This window comes from Martes martes (genome assembly GCF_963455335.1).
Source record: "Martes martes genome assembly, chromosome: 3".
In the NCBI taxonomy this organism is placed as follows: Eukaryota; Metazoa; Chordata; class Mammalia; order Carnivora; family Mustelidae; genus Martes; species Martes martes.
In genome coordinates, this window is record NC_137890.1 from 67,884,908 (window position 1) to 67,903,965 (window position 19,058).

Here is a 19,058-nt window from a genome sequence, read left to right on the forward strand (position 1 = left end):
CATGTCCAGGTAACACCTGGCATCAGAAGACCAAGGAGGGGGTCGATCCAATTTCCAGTCTATAGTCAGTTGGTCAAAAGCACAGGTGATAATCTGGGCTTGTGAGTGGTGTCCTAAAGTCAGAGCAGCAATCTTCTATGAAAGGGCCCTTAACATGTGGGATCTGACACTGTCTCCAAGTAGACAGTATTAGAATTGAATTAGGAACACCTAGGTGACTCAGTCGTTAAGTGTCTGCCTTCGGCTCAGGTCATGATCCCAGGGTCCTAGGAACAAGCCCCACATTGGGCTCCCTGCCTGGCAGGAAGCCTGCTTCTCCCTCTCCTACTCTCCCTGCTTGTATTCCCTCTCTCTGTGTGTCTCTCTCTGTCAAATAAATAAATAAAATCTTAAAACAAAAAAAAAAAAAAAAGAAGAAGAAGAAGAAGAAGAAGAATTGAATTAAATTGTAGGACAACCAGCTAGTGTTATAGAGAATTGTTTGGTGATGACAGTGGTATAGGGAACCACCTCTCCACACACACGGGAATCATGTGTTCAAATCTCTATTATGCACCTCTAGAAAAGAAGAAAGATCTAAAATAATTATCTACATTTCCACCTTTGGAAACTAGAAAAAGAAGAGTAAACTAAATCCAAAGTAAGCATAAGAGAAGAAACAGTAAGAATTAAGGTATAAATGAAAGCAACTGAAAAGAGGAAATCAATAGAGAGAATCAATGAAATGAAAAGCTGATTCATTGAAAAGATCAATAAATTTGATTAAGCGTCAAGCCAGTCTAAGAAAAAAAAGAGAGAGGACACGAAATACTAATATCAGAAATGAAAGAAGGGATGTAACTACAGATCCTGTGGAAATTAAAAGGACAAAAAGAAATACTAGAAACAATTCTAGGCCCACAGATTTGATAACCTAATGAAAAGGACCAGTAATCTGAAAGACACAACCTGTCAAAGCTCACACAAAAAGAAAGACATTCTGAACAGATCTATATCTATTAAAGAAATTGACTCAATATTTAACAATGTTCCAAAACAGAAAGCACCAGGCCCAGATGGGTTCACTAGTGAATTCTATCGAACAATTTAAATGGAAAGAAATTATACCAATTCTCTGCAATATCTTTCAGAGGGTCAAAGCAGAGTAATTACTTCCTAACTCATTCTTTGAGCCCAACATCACTCTAATACCAAAACCAGACAAAAAGATTTTAAGAAAACTATGGACCAGTATCTCCCATGAACTTAAGTACAAACAACCTCAACATAACATGGCAAATTGTATCCAAAAAAGTATAAAACGAGGGGCGCCTGGGTTGCTCAATGGGTTAAAGCCTCTGCCTTCAGCCCAGGTCATGATCCCAGGGTCCTGGGATCGAGCCCCGCATCAGGCTCTCCGCTCAGCGGGGAGCCTGCTTCCTCCTCTCTCTCTGCCTGCCTCTCTGCCTACTTGTGATCTCTGTCTGTCAAATAAATAAATAAATAAAATCTTAAAAAAAAAAAGTATAAAACGAATTATACAACACAACCAAGTGGGATTTCTCCACAGTATGCAAGGCTAGTTAAAGATTCAAAAGTCAATTAATATAATCTATCACATCAACAGCTGAAAAAGAAAAATGGCATGCTCATATCAATAGATGCAGAAAAAGCATTTGACACAATTCATCAACCATTCATGATAAAAAACCTGTAGTAAACAAGATCTTTCCCAACTTGATAAAAACTATCTATAAAAACCCTATAGCTAGGGGCACCTGGGTGCCTTAGTCAGTTAAGCACCTGCCTTCGGATCAGGTCACAATCCCAGGATCCTGGGATTGAGCCCTGAGATGAGCCCTGTGATGGGCTCGCCACTCAGCAGGGATCCTGCTTCTCCCTCTCCCTTCAAGTTCTCCTCCCTGCCCCACGTGCTGCCATGCTCGAGCTGGCTCTCTCTCTCCTGTTCTCTCTCTAATAAATAAAATCCTAAAAACAAAAACAAAAACCTACAGCTAACATCATACTTAATGATGAAAGCCACAAAGATTTCCCACTAAGATCAGACACAAGGCAATGATGTCTCCTCTCACCACTCCTTCTCCACATCATACCAGGAGTCCTTGTTATTGTGATAAGAAAAGAAAACATATACAAATTGGCAAGGAAGACATGAAACTGTCTTTGTTTTTTAGGTGGCATGATTATCTATATAGAAAAATCCAAAAGAATATATAAAAATCCTCTTGGAACTAATAAGAAATTACAGCAAGCTTGCAGGATATAGATTAATTTAAAAGTCAATTATTTTCCTATAAACCAACAATGAACAAGTGGAATTTGAAATTAAACTTTTAGTACTATTTACTTTAGCAACCCCCCAAAAATACTTATGTGTAAATCTAACAAAATATATACAGATCTATATGATAAAAATTATAAAACTCTCCAGAATGATATAAAAAATGAACTAAATAAATGGATAGTCCAGGTAGATGAAGAGGAGGAATAAATACTGTCAAGATGTCAGTCCTTCCAAATTGATCTATAGGTTCAGTGCAATACTAGCCAAAATCCAGTAAGTTATTTTATGGATAGTCATAATGTATCCCAAAGTTTATATGAAGAGGCAAAAAATAGCCAACAAAGTACTAAAGAACAAAGTTGGAGGACTGACACTACTAACCTCAAGACTTACTATAAAGCTATAGTCATCAAGATAGTGTGGTATTGGTGAAAGAATAAGAAATAGATCAATGGATAGAACAGAAGGGAGAGCCCAGAAATAGACACCAATAAATAGTCAGTTGATCTCTGACAAATGGAGCCAAGTGTCTTCAATAATGCTGCTGGAAAAACTGGTCAACCACATGAAAAAGTAAATCCAGAAAACAGACCTTACATGCTTCACACAAATTTACTCAAAATGGATCACAAACCTAAATATAAAATGCAAAACTAAGTAACTCCTAGAAGATAACATAAGAAATAAAACATACAAGACCTTGAGTATGGGGATGACTTTTTAGATACAACACCAAAGACACAATCCATGAAGAAATAATTGGTAAGTTGGACTTCATTAAAATTAAAATCTTCTCCAGGAAAGACACTATAAAAAGAGAATTAAAAGACAAACCACAGATTGGGAGAAAATATTTGCCAAAGACATATCTGATGAAGGATTTTTATTCAAAATATAAAAAGAACTCTTAAAACTGAACGTAAGAAAACAAAGATGATGATTAAAAAATGAACCCCAGGCCTGAACAGACACCTCACTGAAGTAGATATACAGATGACAAATAGAGGTATAAAAAGATGCTTCACATCACGTCATCAGGGAAATGCAAATTAAAACACTGAGATACCACTACACACCTTCTACAATGGCCAGATTGCAGAACACTGACAACACCAAATGCTAATGAGGTTATGGAGCAACAAGAACTCACATTCACTGCTGGTGGAATGCAGAAAATGGTATGGCTACTTTGGAAGACAGTTGAGAGGTTTCTTACAAAGTTAAACATATATTTATCGTATGAACCAGCAATCACGCTCTGTGATATCTACCCAAAGGAGTTGAAAACTTAAATCCACAGAAAAACCTATAAAGTGTTTGCAGCTTTAGTCATAACTGCCCAAACTTGGAAACAACCAACATGTCCTTCAATAGGTGAGTGAATAAATAAACTGTGCTACATACAAAGGAATGTATATACTCAGTGCTAAGAAGACATGAACATCGAATCATGAAAAACCATGGAGGGATCCTAACTGCATATTACTAAGTGAAAGAAGACAATCTGAAAAGGTTACTTATTGTATTATTTCAACTATGACACTGTGGAAAAGACAAAACAAGAGACAATAAAAAGACCAATGGTTTCCAGGTGGAGAGTATGAGCAGCAAAAGGATGAATAAGTGGAGCACAAAGAATTTTTAGGGAAGTGAAAATACTTTTTACGTTATTATATGATAGATACATGTCATTATACTTTTGTCCAAACCCACAGAATGTAAAATACCAAGAGTGAATTCTGAGATACTACAGACTTTGATTATACTGCAATAATTTAGTTTCATCCTCGATTAAAATAAATTAAAAAATAAATAAATAAATAAATAAATAAAAGTGTCATTCTGGTGAGTGACATTGACTAAGGGAGAGGGTATCCATTTGTGGGGAAAGGGAGTGTAGGGAAATCGCGGTATCATCTTGATTTTATTGTAAACCTAAAACTGCTCTAAAACAATGAAGTCTCTAAAAAAATTAACACAAATTTTGGGGCGCCTGGATAGCTCCGTCGTTAAGTGTCTGCCTTCGGCTCAGGTCATGATCCCAGGGTCCTGGGATGAGCCCCAGGTTGGGCTCCCTGTTCCAGGGGAAGCCTGCTTCTCCCTCTCCCCCTGTGTTCCCTCTCTGGCTGTCTCTCTGTCAAATAAATTAAAAAAATCTTTAAAAATTTTAAAACAAATTCTAATATTTAAAAATAAAAAGAGTATCAAAAGCAAAAGAAATTATGCAGAGAAGAAAGTTTTGGGTTTTTATTTAAGGCATGTTGATTTTGAGATACCTTCTACATGGTTTGTGTATAGGGATCTAAATAGAAGATAACTAGAAAAGTTTGGGAGTTGTCAGCCTAGGTAATAAGACCGTGGACCTAGAAACAAAATAAAGTAAAAGCAAATAAAATTACAATACTAAACTGACTAGAATCTCCTGATGATGCCTTATTAATTCTTTTCTTAAAGATTCAACTCAGTGCACATATTGGTCATCAGATCCAGGGAAGAGTAAGGAAAAAGAGCCTCAACAATGGGGAGACTCTTAGTATTATACCCACTTTTCATCAGAAAATCTGGGCTTCTGAAAGTGAAGAGATCAGCATGTGACAATAGTTCTTGTAAAAGCAAATAATATTTATTTTAGCTTTGGACTCTGATTATCACAAAACCAAAATGAATGAAGAATTTTTCTTATTTCTAAAAGGAATACAAAGACAGAAAAGTTAGAAGAAATGAATGTTATTTCATGTGAAAAATAACAAGATTGTGACAAGATTGATTGAAATATCAAAGGAGAAATTATGTGGATATACAAACTAGAGGAAAATTAAGGCAACTAATTCAGTAAAGATGTGCTTATGGTTGCCAAAATTTCTGCCACAAATAATTTGCAGTTACCCTTTTGACAAAGCAATTATCTTTTTGGGGTGGGGGCAGCAAAGATAAAGCAAAAGGCTTGACTTCTACAGAGCAAAATAAGGTACTGTAAAATGAAATAACACTCACTAACACAGCATTAAAAATGCATTTCACTAAATTTAAAGGGAACTTTTTACGAAAGAATCATTGTGAAGGCAATCACTCCTTATTAAAAAAAAACACTTTAAAATAGACAAAAGACACCAGCTTATTTGAAAAGTCAATAAATCATATGTCATAAATCTAGAATAAAACAAAACATCCATTCTTGTTGAAGCTGACAAATTTATTAAATTTCTAGATATACCAGGAGTTTTATAAAGACTCCATAGAGTATAAAGGACTTGCCTGACAAGAAGAAGTTATCTGAACATTAAATTATAGTTTCCTTATGGTTCAGGCAGAATACTTAATGTATTTTATTTTTTACTTCTTAAAAGTTAATTTTCACAGTAAATTCAATATGAATTCCACTTTACTGTAGTTAAATCTTACCAAATAAATTATTTCTTTGCTTTTTTCCTCCTCTATTAGTAGTAATAATGTACATCAATTACACTTCTTGTGTCTGTTTTACTTAAAGAATTTTTCATCAATAATTCAGTAAACTAAAAAAAGGCAAACTAGCAAATACATATATAAGAAGTGACATACATTCTTTCTGAAAAAATATAAAGGGAATATAATTTGATAGGTGTATATTTGAAAATACTTAAATGCTTTTGGAAACAAAAATATTATATTCTACATATATTAACAACCTTTGTAAGAGAGACAATCATTATCAATAGGTACTGATTTCGCTTCTTTTGCCTACTGAAATCAATCACATTTCATTTTTTTGTCAGTTGCATTAAAACTATACAATAAAATCTTGACACTGTTTGTGTAATAGGTAATTTTCCCTGAACTAACAATCAGAAAACATGGTTGAACAAAGGATTTTTAGGTCACTTCAAAGTGTAAGGGAAAATCTGGTTTAGGTACTCACTGAAATACTGAAATTTCCAGGCAATTCTGTTGGTTTATACATGGCAACAGTGCTAACCAGGACTTTACAATGACTTTACAATGACTCACAATGAAATTTTTAATTAAAGGAATGGCTTAATTATTAAGAGGGTCATAAAATTCAAGATAATCATTGAAATAACTGATGAGCAAAATACATTTTAAGAAAAAGAAACCTTTGGGGAGCCTGAGTGGCTCAGTCAGTTAAGCATCTAACTCCCCATTTTGGCTCAGGTCATGATTTCAGGGTTGTGAGACCCATACCAGTGTCAGGCTCCACGCTGGGCTGGAGCCTGCTTGGGATTCTCTCTCTCCCTCACCTTCTGCCCCTTCCCACCCCATTCCTTTCCCTCTCTCAGGGAAAAAAAAAAAGGGGGGGGGGGGAGGAAAAAATCTTCATTTAAGTTCACTAAACAAATTAATGAGTCATTAACATCACATTACAAGAAGATTCTTAATGATAGATCACTGACATAAATTCCTTATGGGATTCTCTAAATTTTGTACCTCACGTTCCAACAGTCTACCAATCAACTTGTATCATAACTAAAAACAAAAAGAACAGTTTTCTGAGAAAAATATTTATATATTTAAAAGAATTCATTTAAACTATCGCTCAAAATTGAATTTTAGTTTGTAAAATTTTTCAGAGTTAAAACAGCATTAGAAATAAATTTTAGTAATACAAAATTATATCACATCTATAGACTAATATTTACTGAAGAAAGAGAGAAAACACATTCAATGTCTATTATGTACCAGACACTATGGTGGATATTTCACATATACTATCTTAGATTAATTCACTTTGCAGTCAGATAAAATTGGCATTTCTAAAAAATCATTCCACAGCTGGCAAAAGTGATTCTCAGCATTGTCCACAATGGTTTAGAGTGAGGGCTCTGGAGTCAGGCTTTCAGGATTAGGATTCTGGTTCTAATCTTCCACTTAAGTCTTGTGCCTTGAGGAAGTTACTCAGTTTTTCTCTCCCTCATCAGTAGATAGTGTTAGATGAGATATTGTAGTTACAGAGAATGGCACATAGTAAGTACTCAGTAAATGCCATGTACTAATACTACTACACACCCTTGAACAATCCCCATCACCCAAGATCAGATAGTACAGTACAGTGATTTGAGTCTTAATCTGTCTGACATATAGGAAGTCCTGCTCATTGCGTCACACTGTCTCTAAAGAGAATTTTTTGATTAGTGCATTTTTAGCTATTTGATATACGAAAGTCTATTTATACCTTGCACCAGAAAATATATTTTTTTCAAAGCAGATTCTTCCCGTATTACACAACAAAGAAGATTTATTTTGTATCACATAAAGAGTTTAATAACATACGTTCTGAAAAAAAGGAGGGTGGACCAAATGAAAAAGAACTGTCATTACAATGTATCTGATCATCCAAATCAAAGGAAAATGAAATTTCTAATTTACTGAGTCATTCTGAGATACAAAATACAAAAAAAAAAAAAGATTATTTCAAGATTAGAGCTGTACTTCTTGAAATACTTTATTAACTATTTGTTTATTCTTGTAGTCATTAACTATTTATTAAGTGTCTAATGAAAGGCAACTTATTTAGTTATTGCTCTCAATAGTCACTGGACTGAGACTGACGAGTCCAATATAAAATAGTTCCTGAGGAAAGACAAAACATCCAAACAGCTTTGATCACTTGGCAGAATTAGCCAAGGTGATCACAGAGCTTGAGAATCATTCTGAATAGAATAAATCACAATGGTAACTACATATTGGCCTAATTTACTTGTCAAAAACAGGTAACATCAAAAATGCTGTTTGTGATGCCACAGGCTATTTAACACAGTTCAGTAATATTTATCTACTCATTTTGCTGGTGAATTTTTTTGTGCCATGATAAAAAGCTAAAACTACATGTTAAAAGGCGACAAAATGTCTTATTCCTGGAAATTTAAGTACTAAAGGGGAAGCTATATAAGACCCAAAACCAAGCAAAAGAAAAATCATCTTAAAACCTTCTAGGCTTTTTTTGTCTTGGTATTGGCTTCAGAACCAATATACACATTTACACATCCTCTATATTAAGCCACCATATCTAGAAAATGGATAGCTCAAAACCAGTTTTCATCATTACAACTAAAGTTCAAAATATGTCCTAATTAATTACTTAAGTCTCTATTGTAAATACTAACATTGATAAAAAGAAGTTCAAATATAAAGTAATACAGCCCATATTATAACAACTAATTTCCAAGATTAATGATATATAATTTTTTAAATATAAAGCCGCAGTATTAGAGATGCTCTTATAGCTCACCTAGTCCATTGTCATGCTAACAAAACCCAACATGTACTGAGTGCTTACTATAATGATCTGCATATTTTATAACATTTAATCTAAATAATCCAATGTGCTATTATTATTGCAATTTTGTAATAGTGGAAACAGAAGCACAAAATTGTTAACATATTCAAAGGTGCACTAATTATACAGTAAACTTGGGATTTGAACCCAAGACTGACTGACATGAAATCCACACATATAACAACCATAATACATACCCTTCATGATTAAAAAAAGGCCACAAAAATTGTACACAGAGCCTATTTATAAAGACTCCAGAAAATAAATTATTCCTTCAATAAATTATTTTAATACTAAGCTCCCTATGTAGAGTAAAACTCATCAAGATTTCTAAGGAAAGTAGAATAGTGCCACCAGAGAAACAATAAAGTTTCATAAAAAAGGACTACTGAGTGGAGGAAAAAACATGGTAACTAAATGCTTCACCTTAAAAAACAGAAGACAGAGAAGTAACTGATTTTATAGCTTAGTCCAATTTCTCCAAAAAGTAATGAAATATTAAATAATACTATTATTGTTGGCATAAGTTTTTAGTATATGTGCTGCCGAAGCGAGCACATGTTGGCATAAGTTTTTAATGCAAACAGATTTTCAAAAAAAAAAGAATATATCTAATTTTCTCTGGAAATTTAAAAACTTCAAATAGGTTCTTATTCATCTAGAACAATTTAATAATAACTAAATATAAGATGATACGTCCTATTTCAAGATTTCATTAATCTATATGAATTTATGATATAGCCAGAAAACAAGAAACTCTATCGACCCTGGCCTTGCAACTAAGAACCTGGGTTCTTCAAGTAGACAGAAGTCCCATTTAATAACTTGGTTTTAACATTTTAAAAACCCAAAGACTGTACCACTCATGTACACACTTATCTGTAATGGCCCCCTTCAAAACTTGAAATAACAAAAGACCTTATTACTGATAGATACAATTTTCCACAAAAGAGCTAACCTCAGACATCAAGGGCTTTGACATAATCAATGCAAAAGTATTAGATAAGAATTCAAAATAGCACATAACTGAATGCAGGGTAGCTTGGAATTGGGTATGTATTATTACTAAAGAGCATAGTGATACTTTTCTTATTATATGTTTTCTGTTGGATTTAAACTAAGAACATGTATATCACTGCAAAAGTTGAAGTTATTTATTACAGAGAAAAATTAAGATGAATGATATAAAAAACTAAAAACAAATGAAAATGAAAATCAGAATGCTGACCCCTTACATTGTCTTCTACCTCCATGATGAAATAAATACAGTTTAAATACCAAAATATAAACATTTAAATGAGTTTTGAAGACAGGCAATGAAAAATAACCATGTGCCCTGGATGAATGGACCAGATAATCTGTTAAAATATGATTTTAGCCCTAAGATTTTATAATAGTTATTCATGTAGATATAAATTATTGTGATAGTTTTAGTTGTAACATTTTCAAACTATATAATCTTTCTAATTTTACTTCACAAACAACAAATTCCATGTCAGGTAGGTTAAAATGATTATAGACAATATTAATTCATAAGGAATATTTAAATTATACATGGGCGTTTGCTACAGACTACTTCATCCCCAAATTCTTTTCATAGAACTTTCTAAGTTTTTAATTACTGATTACAATGTATATTGATGATTCACTTAGATGATAAAGAGCAAAACATTTTGAATTTAGACCCAGGACTGAAATTTAAAGTTTTATTTTTCCACCAGGCTGATATCCACCCCCACCCCGGTGAAATTATTTAAGATCTTATAGCAAAATAGTATCACAGCAGGGCATGATCTCAGGGTTCCTTTTTTACCTCAAAGCTTTTTACTTCAAGACTCCAACCTTTACACTGATATTAAAGAAAGCATGATCCATGGATAGGAGCTGGATATTGTAAATGTACAGGTCTCATTTATATTCATGTTTATACTGTATATAAAGGTGGTCTCAATACAGGGACAATATTATTAGAAATTAAAATAGAATTTTGTTAATAGCTTATTTAGATAATAAATAAGAAAAAATCATGTTACATTCCAATGGACTTTAAATTTATTTTCCCATCTTTGCTTTATTCCCTAGGTTTTCCAACAATTCAAAATTGGATAACCCATGAAGAACTTCACGTATATGTGTGCATATTAGGGAAGCATTTCTATATTGTTTCTGGAGTAAAAATGAATGTTTACCTATATATTTTTTTCTTGAAATTCTCCAAACATAGCAATGTACAGAGTAAAAATAGTTGTTAAAAATTCACATTTAACTTCTTATAGAAATGATTCTGTTATAAAATTAAATCAGCATTTGATGCATTAGGTATGTTTTTATAAAAAGCAAAGAAGCTACAGAATTGCATATGAAATAAGCCTAATTAGAAAATAACTGAATTTTTATATAAACACAGATATGCCACTGGGTAGATTTAGATTCTCATATATGAATTATATATAAAGGAAAGTTAATATCAATTAATATTATCCCAATATTATGATAACATAAGTATAAAATAATACTAATATGTAATATATAAATTATGTGACTGTTATCAAATACATTTTTTCAGAATGAACTTTACCCTAGTAATTTTGTACAAGTTAACAGGATTTCATGGATGATCCAAATCATAAGGCATTTCTAAAGGTTAAAGTTGGGACTAGTATTTCTCCTCAATTTGTATTAAAATCATGCTACATCCGGTAAGAAGTTTTGATTTATTATCAAGGAAGTCATTCCTTTATGATTTTAAGTGTCAGGTTTTAATATTGTGTAAATATATATCTGCCTTAGTCCTAAAGAAACTTTTATTAGCACTTCAGGAATAAAAACCAAATATTATTATACATTTACACAGCATCGACTATGCCAGGCATAATCTAAGTGTGTAAAAATTATAAGAAATTACACATTTAAAGAAAACTTACCAGACAGTTGTTTCCACTTGACTGTCATTGAGCTGCCGATTGTCCAGTTGGGCAAAAAGTGGAAAAAGTACTTGAATCCCTCCAATTGAATGAATTGCACTATGAATTGAATGTGTTACTATAGCTTTCACATCCTATGTTCAAAAACAAAAATGTGTATTAACTCTTGAAGCATAAAGTTATCATTTTCCTTGTTCTAAGTAACTCCGTGAAAAAAATTTAAAAACATAGACATTTTAAATCCCTCAATTATAAAATTTTTGATACACGTATAAAATAAAAACTTGAAATATCTTTGTCAACCACTTTTAAATTTGAATTTGAAGTTGAGATTTTTATATGGAAAATGTGAAGCTATAAATCAAAAAACAATTTAGAATAAGAAATATTATTAGTAGATTTAAAGATTTTCAAGTAATTTTTATTTGGGGTGTTATACTCATTTTTATTTTTTATTTTTTATTTTTTTATTTTTTTTTAAATATTTTATTTATTTATTTGACAGAGATCACAAGCAGGCAGAGAGGCAGGAGGAAGCAGGCTCCCCGCTGAGCAGAGAGCCCGACACGGGACTCGATCCCAGGACCCTGGGATCATGACCCGAGCCGAAAGCAGAGGCCTCAACCCACTGAACCACCCAGGTTCCCACTAGTACATTTTTAAAGCAAAGTATATATTTGTGTCTAACAACTATCTGTTCAGCTAATCAATCAATTTTATTTCAAAGGATATAGAACAGACAAGATAACCGAGATGACAAATTCCCTACTAAGAGGAACTGACTAGTCCAGGGTAAAGTATATTGCCAAAAAAAATAAAATAAAATAAGAAAATAAGGGAGAAGGCAAAAATGTCATTCAAAGAACTAGAAAACAAAAAAAGAAAAATAAAAGCAACTATAGATCTACAGATTAGCAAGGTTTAATATGTAAAATACATACTGTTAATGCTTAATGAGAATATTAAACTAAGCCACTATTCACCTACCTGGAGCATTAGAGCATGTGGGGAATGAACAAAAATTGATGCATTTTCCTTTGGTGATGATTCCAGGCATAGCTGAGCATCAGTGGCCTTGGCATTATATGTAAATGCAATACTACTGGCAAGTTTCCCATCATACAGAACCTGTTTATGATGTTCTGCCAAATGAATGTCACTCTCAGATTTAAATTTGAAGGTGCTCTGAAAAAATAAAACTAAATTAAATACTCTTTTTAAATGTAACACAATTAAACTCTAAAGTTTTAAAGCAGAGAAACATTTAAGATAATAGACAATTTGTTTGACCCTTCCAAGTGTCAGGCATTAGTCAGTGATATTATTTTGTTATTCTTACTTCAGTTCAAGGAGTTAAATTTTACTCATCATGTTAATAAACACACTCGTCTCATATTTTGGTTTTTATTTATAAAATAATTTTATTAGAAAAAATATAAAGCCAGATGCAATTAAATCTGTAGTAAAAGGATTTTGATTTAATACTTCATAACATAAATTTAATTTTCCTGCTTAACACATTCAAAAGTATTTACATGAATAAACAGCACCTGGTATATAAATCACTTATATAGAAAAACAATTATCATTTAAGACTATGAAAAATGTTTATATGCAAAAATATTTATATCTCTACTATAAAAATTATATCAACATATTGAGTAACAACACTATCCACAAAAGTATCAGATAGTCATGTTAAACCCAGAAGAAAACTTCATTAAAACATGTCACTGCTTTATAGAGAAATAACAAGGATGTACTAATTGTAATCAGAAAGGTATTGTTAGGGCGCCTGGGTGGCTCAGTCAGTTAAGCTTCTGCCTTCGGCTCAGGTCCTGATCCCCAAGTCGTGGGATCGAGTCCCACACTGGGCTCCCCGCTCAACGGGGAGTCTGTTTCTCACTCTGCCCCTCACCCTACTCTTGTGCTCTCTCTCAATCAAATAAAGAAAATCTTTAAAAAAAAAAAAAAAGTATTGTTAGAAATGGTCAGAATTTCTCTGCAGCTATAAACCTGACAAACACAAATATTTAACCTTTGCAAAAATCACATGATGTTACTATGATTATTTTCAACTTACAACTATGAAAACTGAATGTTAGATTAAGATCTGGAAGGGACAGTGCCAAGACACAATGTCAACTCTTCTCTTTCATACTCACTATTAATGGATTAATGCTGAAGTGATCTGGATTATAATCCAGACTCTACCACTGATTATCTCTGGACCTTTATTTAATAAGTGTCAAAGAAATCATATAACCAGTGTGACCCCATTTCATTACTCTAATGTTACAGTAAGAGTAAACTGAATGTTCCAAACTCGGACTCTTACAGGAGGCAAACAAATACACGTATAAATGAAGCAGACTACATGGAGATTTCTTCAGTCTAGACAATATATATTCTGTCTAAAATTGCTCCTCAATGCTCAGCTCAAATCCATTTTTGTACCATGTTGCCAGTTCTTCAGTATTTTTCAAAAGAAACATGAACTCTGGACATCTTTATAAAATCATCTAATTTGTAATTTAATGCAAATATTCAAAAACACTGTGCAGACCAAACATGTCAGGCCAAATTTAGCCCATTTCCTACTTTTAAACTAGTATCAGAGAGCCTCCCTTCCTTGAACTTGGACACAAACCACTTACTAAGCATCTACCAATACAAGAGCAACATAATAAATGAAAATTTATATATATTTGGCTATGGCTGGTACTTTTTATCCTTTAAATGTAAGCACATTTACATATTTTGATATAAGAAATAAGCTAACAAAATTACAGTACTTTGGATTGAACCTTGCCTTTTCTTCCCAATTAAATGGAATTTAGAACTTTATCTGCCACCTCAGAGTTTCAAAATTTAATCTGTTTATGTAACTCACAGATTCTTACTTCCTAATCTAGAGGTAACAGTTGGGCTTAACACATGTTCTGGTTTAAAATAAAGATTGTATTTCAGTCCCTCTTGTTCTAAAGAAATAGGCAACAACTACAATAAAAAAAAGAATTTTTTAAAAAGTAATATCTGAATGAAATTATGAGTAAACTATATTAGACAGTAATATTGGCAACATAAAACCAATTTAATTTGCCTTCTTCACTGGTTGCCTTGGTATTAAAAAATAAACATTTTAATAGGCCTTTAGGTAGAATTATACATACTCAAAATGTTTAATATTTATGTTTCTAATCCAATCATTTTCAAGTAAAATTTCACAAATAAAATTTGATTATTTACTTATGTTGCAAAGCACTGATCAAAAGAAAGATTTAATTATCTTGAAGGAGTAAAATATAGCAGTTAGTTTGTAGAAATAAAAGTATTTAATTGAGGGAATTTGGGAGAAGAGTTGATATGACATTAAAACACTAGAGAAAAGGGGGCGCCTGGGTGGCTCAGTGGGTTAAAAAGACTCTGCCTTCAGCTCGGGTCATGATCCTGGGGTCCTGGGATTGAGCCCCCACATCTGGCTCTCTGCTCCGCAGGGAGCCTGCTTCCCCCCTCCCCTCTCTCTGCCTGCCTCTCAGCCTCCTTGTGATCTCTGCCTGTCAGATAAATAAATAAATAAATCTTTTTAAAAATAAATAAATAAAAATAAAACACTAGAGAAGAAGACCAAATAAGGAAAAGGAGAGTCAAGGAGTTGGATGACCCAAGGGCAGATTGGAGTTTAATCATGGAGAAAAGTGGTGCTTCCTTATGCTGATGACATCATACTAAGAAAAGCAATGTGTAAATGATGGGAATAGCAACTGCAGGAAGAGGAACACAGGCTCTAGCCAGCAGAGTTACCTTATATTAAGGAATATTTTGGATTTGACAAAAACAAAGGTAACAAAAGCAAAAATAAACCAGTGGACCAGTGGACTACATCAAACTAAAAAGCTTCTGCACAGTGAAGGAAACCACCAACAAAATGAAAAGGCAAGCTATCAAATAGGAGAAAATATCTGCAAATCATATACCTGATAAGGGGTTACTATCCAAAATATATTAAAAACTCATATAACTCACATCAAAAAAAAATCTGATTTAAAAATGGGCAAAGGACCTGATAGACATTTTTCCAAAAAAAGACATATAAATGGCCAACTGGCACATGAAAAAATGCTCAGGATCACTAATTAGGGAAATGCAAATCAACACCACAACCCTAACCCTAACCTCATACCTGTTGGAATAGCTATTATTGGCTACTACCAAAAAGACAAAATATATAACAAGTGTTGCCAAGCATATGGAAGAAAGAGAATCCTTTTGCACTATTGGTGGGTATGTAAGTGCAACAGCTATGGAAAACAGTATGACATATTCTCTAAAACTTAAAAAAAGAGGGGCACCTGGGTGGCTCAGTCTGTTCAGAGTCTGATTCTTGGTTTTGCCTCAGGTTATGGTTTTGGGGTCTGGGATTGAGCCCCACCTTGTGTTCCGCACTCAAGTGGAGTCTGCTTGGGATTCTCTCCCTCTCCCTCCACTTCTCCCCTCTCCCCCTCACACAAACACATACAGGCATGCACATGTGTATGATTGTTCACTCTCACTCTCTCTCAAATAAATTTTTAAAAACTTTAAAAAGTTTATAAAAAAACTTAAAGATAGAACTACCTACCATATAACCTAGCAATTCCACTTCTTGATACTTAGCCAAAAAACCCCAAAAACATTAATTCAAAAAGATATATGTATCCCCATGTTCATTTCAGCATTATTTATAATAATAAGAAATAAAAAGAATAAATAAGAATAAAAAGAAAATATGGTGTGTGTGTCTACACACACACACACACACACACACACACACACACACACAAAATGGGATGTTATTCAGCCATAAAAAAGAATTAAATCATGCCATTTGCAACAACATATAGACCTTAAGGGTATTAAGTTAGGTGAAATAAGTCAGACAGAGAAAACCAATACTATATGACCTTACATATATGTGGAATCTCAAACAAAGAATTCATAGATACAAAGAATGATCAGAGGTGGAGGTTGGGGGTAGATAAATTGGTGAGGGTAGACAAGAGTATAAACCTCTACTTTGAAGATGAGTAAGTTCTGAAGATATAATATACAAAATGTTGATTAGAGTTAATAATACTTTATTGTATATATGTAAATGCTAAAAGAGTAGATTTAAAAGTTCTCAGTGCACACTCAAAATTATAATTATGTGAGTTGCTGTATGTGTCAGTTGTGGTCATCATTTCACAATATATACATACATCAAATCATTACGTTGTATGCTTTAAACTAATACAATGTTAAGCATTAGGTAGTATGCTTTAAACTGATACAATGTTAAGTGTCAATTATATCTCAGTAAAACTTGAATAAAAGCTTTGAAATTTAAAAAAGTAAAAATTACTGTATTGTCAGTTTTATACAGTGCAAAACCATTAGATTCAAAATCAGTTAGACTTAAGTCTGAATCCTAACTCTATCACTGAGCGGATGTGCATCCATCCACTAGTTATCTCTCATCTGTTACACACTTAACAGGCAAAATAGTAAACAGAGTACTTTGAACAATACAAGGACCTTTAAAAAAGCAACTCAAATGGTAGCTGCTATTATTGCGTCCTTTTCTACTTAGTATTATACAAATTTTTCTATATTCAATATTTTTTCATAAATGTCACTCATAAAACATTTACTATAAACTTTATGTAATGACATATTACACTTATGATAGTGAACACTCAGGTATCTGTAACATAGTTGCTAATGAGGCAAAGCCTCATTGGGTAGAACCCTAATCACCTAAACTGGAATTACTTAACAAGAATATCAGAACATATTCCAGAATACTGCGAAACTCAACCAAATTAAGTTTATCTAATTACTACAAGAGCAGAGACTTGTTATTTTCTAATACTAATATCTGAAAACTTCATCAATGTCAAGAATATAGCCATTTTCCATTGAAATTATGTAAGAATAACACATATATGGCAATACCTATTGCTCTTCCAGGATCTCTGTGATAAGTGTTGCTGATTTTAATAGGGAAAGACATTGCAACATTCTATGAATTATATTTCCTGACCTATAACTAAGAGAATGTTGCTACCTGTGCATGGTAGAATTTTCCCTTCAAAATGAATAATCCATCTGAACTCATTAAAAATAACAGACTCTAGTATCTAAATTTCCAACTTCTCTAGGAAAATACATAAGTAGGATTAATCCATTCTTCTGCTACAATTTTTTTATAATTCCAAACGACTAGAAACCAAGTCATTGAGGATATTGATACTCAAAATGCCCAATAACTTGGTTTCAACCTATCATAATCATCCTCACATTCCACCATAAACCACTCAGCGTACATACCCTGCATTCTGCCAGGAAGCCATGCCTGATTGTGGATTAATGGCTTAATGGGATAATCCATAAACACATCCTACACTTCCTTGCTTCTATCCCTATAATCATGCCTGCTCTCTCATTCTATCATCACATCCTGCTCATCCTCTGAAATTCATGTATTTTTCAAGAACCATAAAAAACTTTTTTTTTAAGATTTTATTCACTTATTTGTGTGTGAGAGAGAGAGAAGGAGAGCACACACAAACAGAGGAAGCTGCAGGCAGAGGAAGCAGGCTCCCTGAGCAGGAAGCCCAATGTGGGGCTTGATCCCAGGAGCCTGGGATCATGACCTGAGCCAAAGGCAGATGCTTAACGGACTGAACTACTCAGGCATCCCCTAAAAAACTTTTCCCCAGAGTTCCTAAAGCCTTTGTAGCTGAAATTAATCATCCTTCCACAGAACTTTAATAGCATTTGCATTATATCTCCTTTCGGGTACACATAACGACTCTCAATCACAAACATTTAGGGATATTCTCATAAAAAGTATAACCATGATCATTTTTAATCCTAAAAGCTTAGAACAGTTCCTTGAATATAATAAATATTTGATATACTAATGAATTTTGTTTAATTGCATGCCCTATAATCATTAATTACTACCACCTCTTAACAAGAATGTAAAGAAAAGATTATAGTCACAAATATATGTCAACAAATGGCAACTAGATCAGCACAGAAAACTTCAGTGCATGAAATCGGTACTTCAACACAATGGATAACTGTTCACCCAATAAAATCTTCTTTTTAAAGATTTATTTGAGAGAGAGAGAGAGAAAGAGAGAGACCAAGAGCATACAACCAGGGGGAGGAGCAGAGGGAGAGAGAGCCGTCTCCGCACTGAGTGCAGAGCCTGAGACATGAGGCTTAATCCCAGGACCCTGAGATCATGACGTGGTCAGACACTTAACTGACTCAGCCACCCAGGTGCCCCCACCAAATCAAATCTTTAAAAATTATGATAATGGCAGAAATACCAAGTATGAGCACTATAAGTACAATATTTCAAATATTAAAAAGAAACACTCCACCGATACCAACCAATATCCAAGAGAAATATTTAACAATGATACTGAGAAACTACTTATATCAAATTAAGTAATCATTTGCCAATATTAAGCAATTTCATGTAACTCATTCTTCTAATATGAATAAAAGTTTTTCACATGCATGCAGTTGCACAGAAGAA

At 33.2% G+C, this 19,058-nt stretch overlaps 1 protein-coding gene across 1 annotated transcript in view; it reads right to left on the reverse strand.

Moving 5' to 3' along the window:
• LOC308339564 (neurobeachin) overlaps positions 1-19,058 on the reverse strand; it is a 190,479-nt gene that overhangs the window by 133,125 nt on the left and 38,296 nt on the right. The window contains exons 8-9 of the mRNA XM_080798359.1: positions 12,470-12,667; positions 11,483-11,616 (exon numbers count right to left, since the gene is read on the reverse strand). Coding sequence (XP_080654485.1) covers positions 11,483-11,616; positions 12,470-12,667 — 332 coding nt within the window. The remainder of the gene's footprint in view (positions 1-11,482; positions 11,617-12,469; positions 12,668-19,058) is intronic.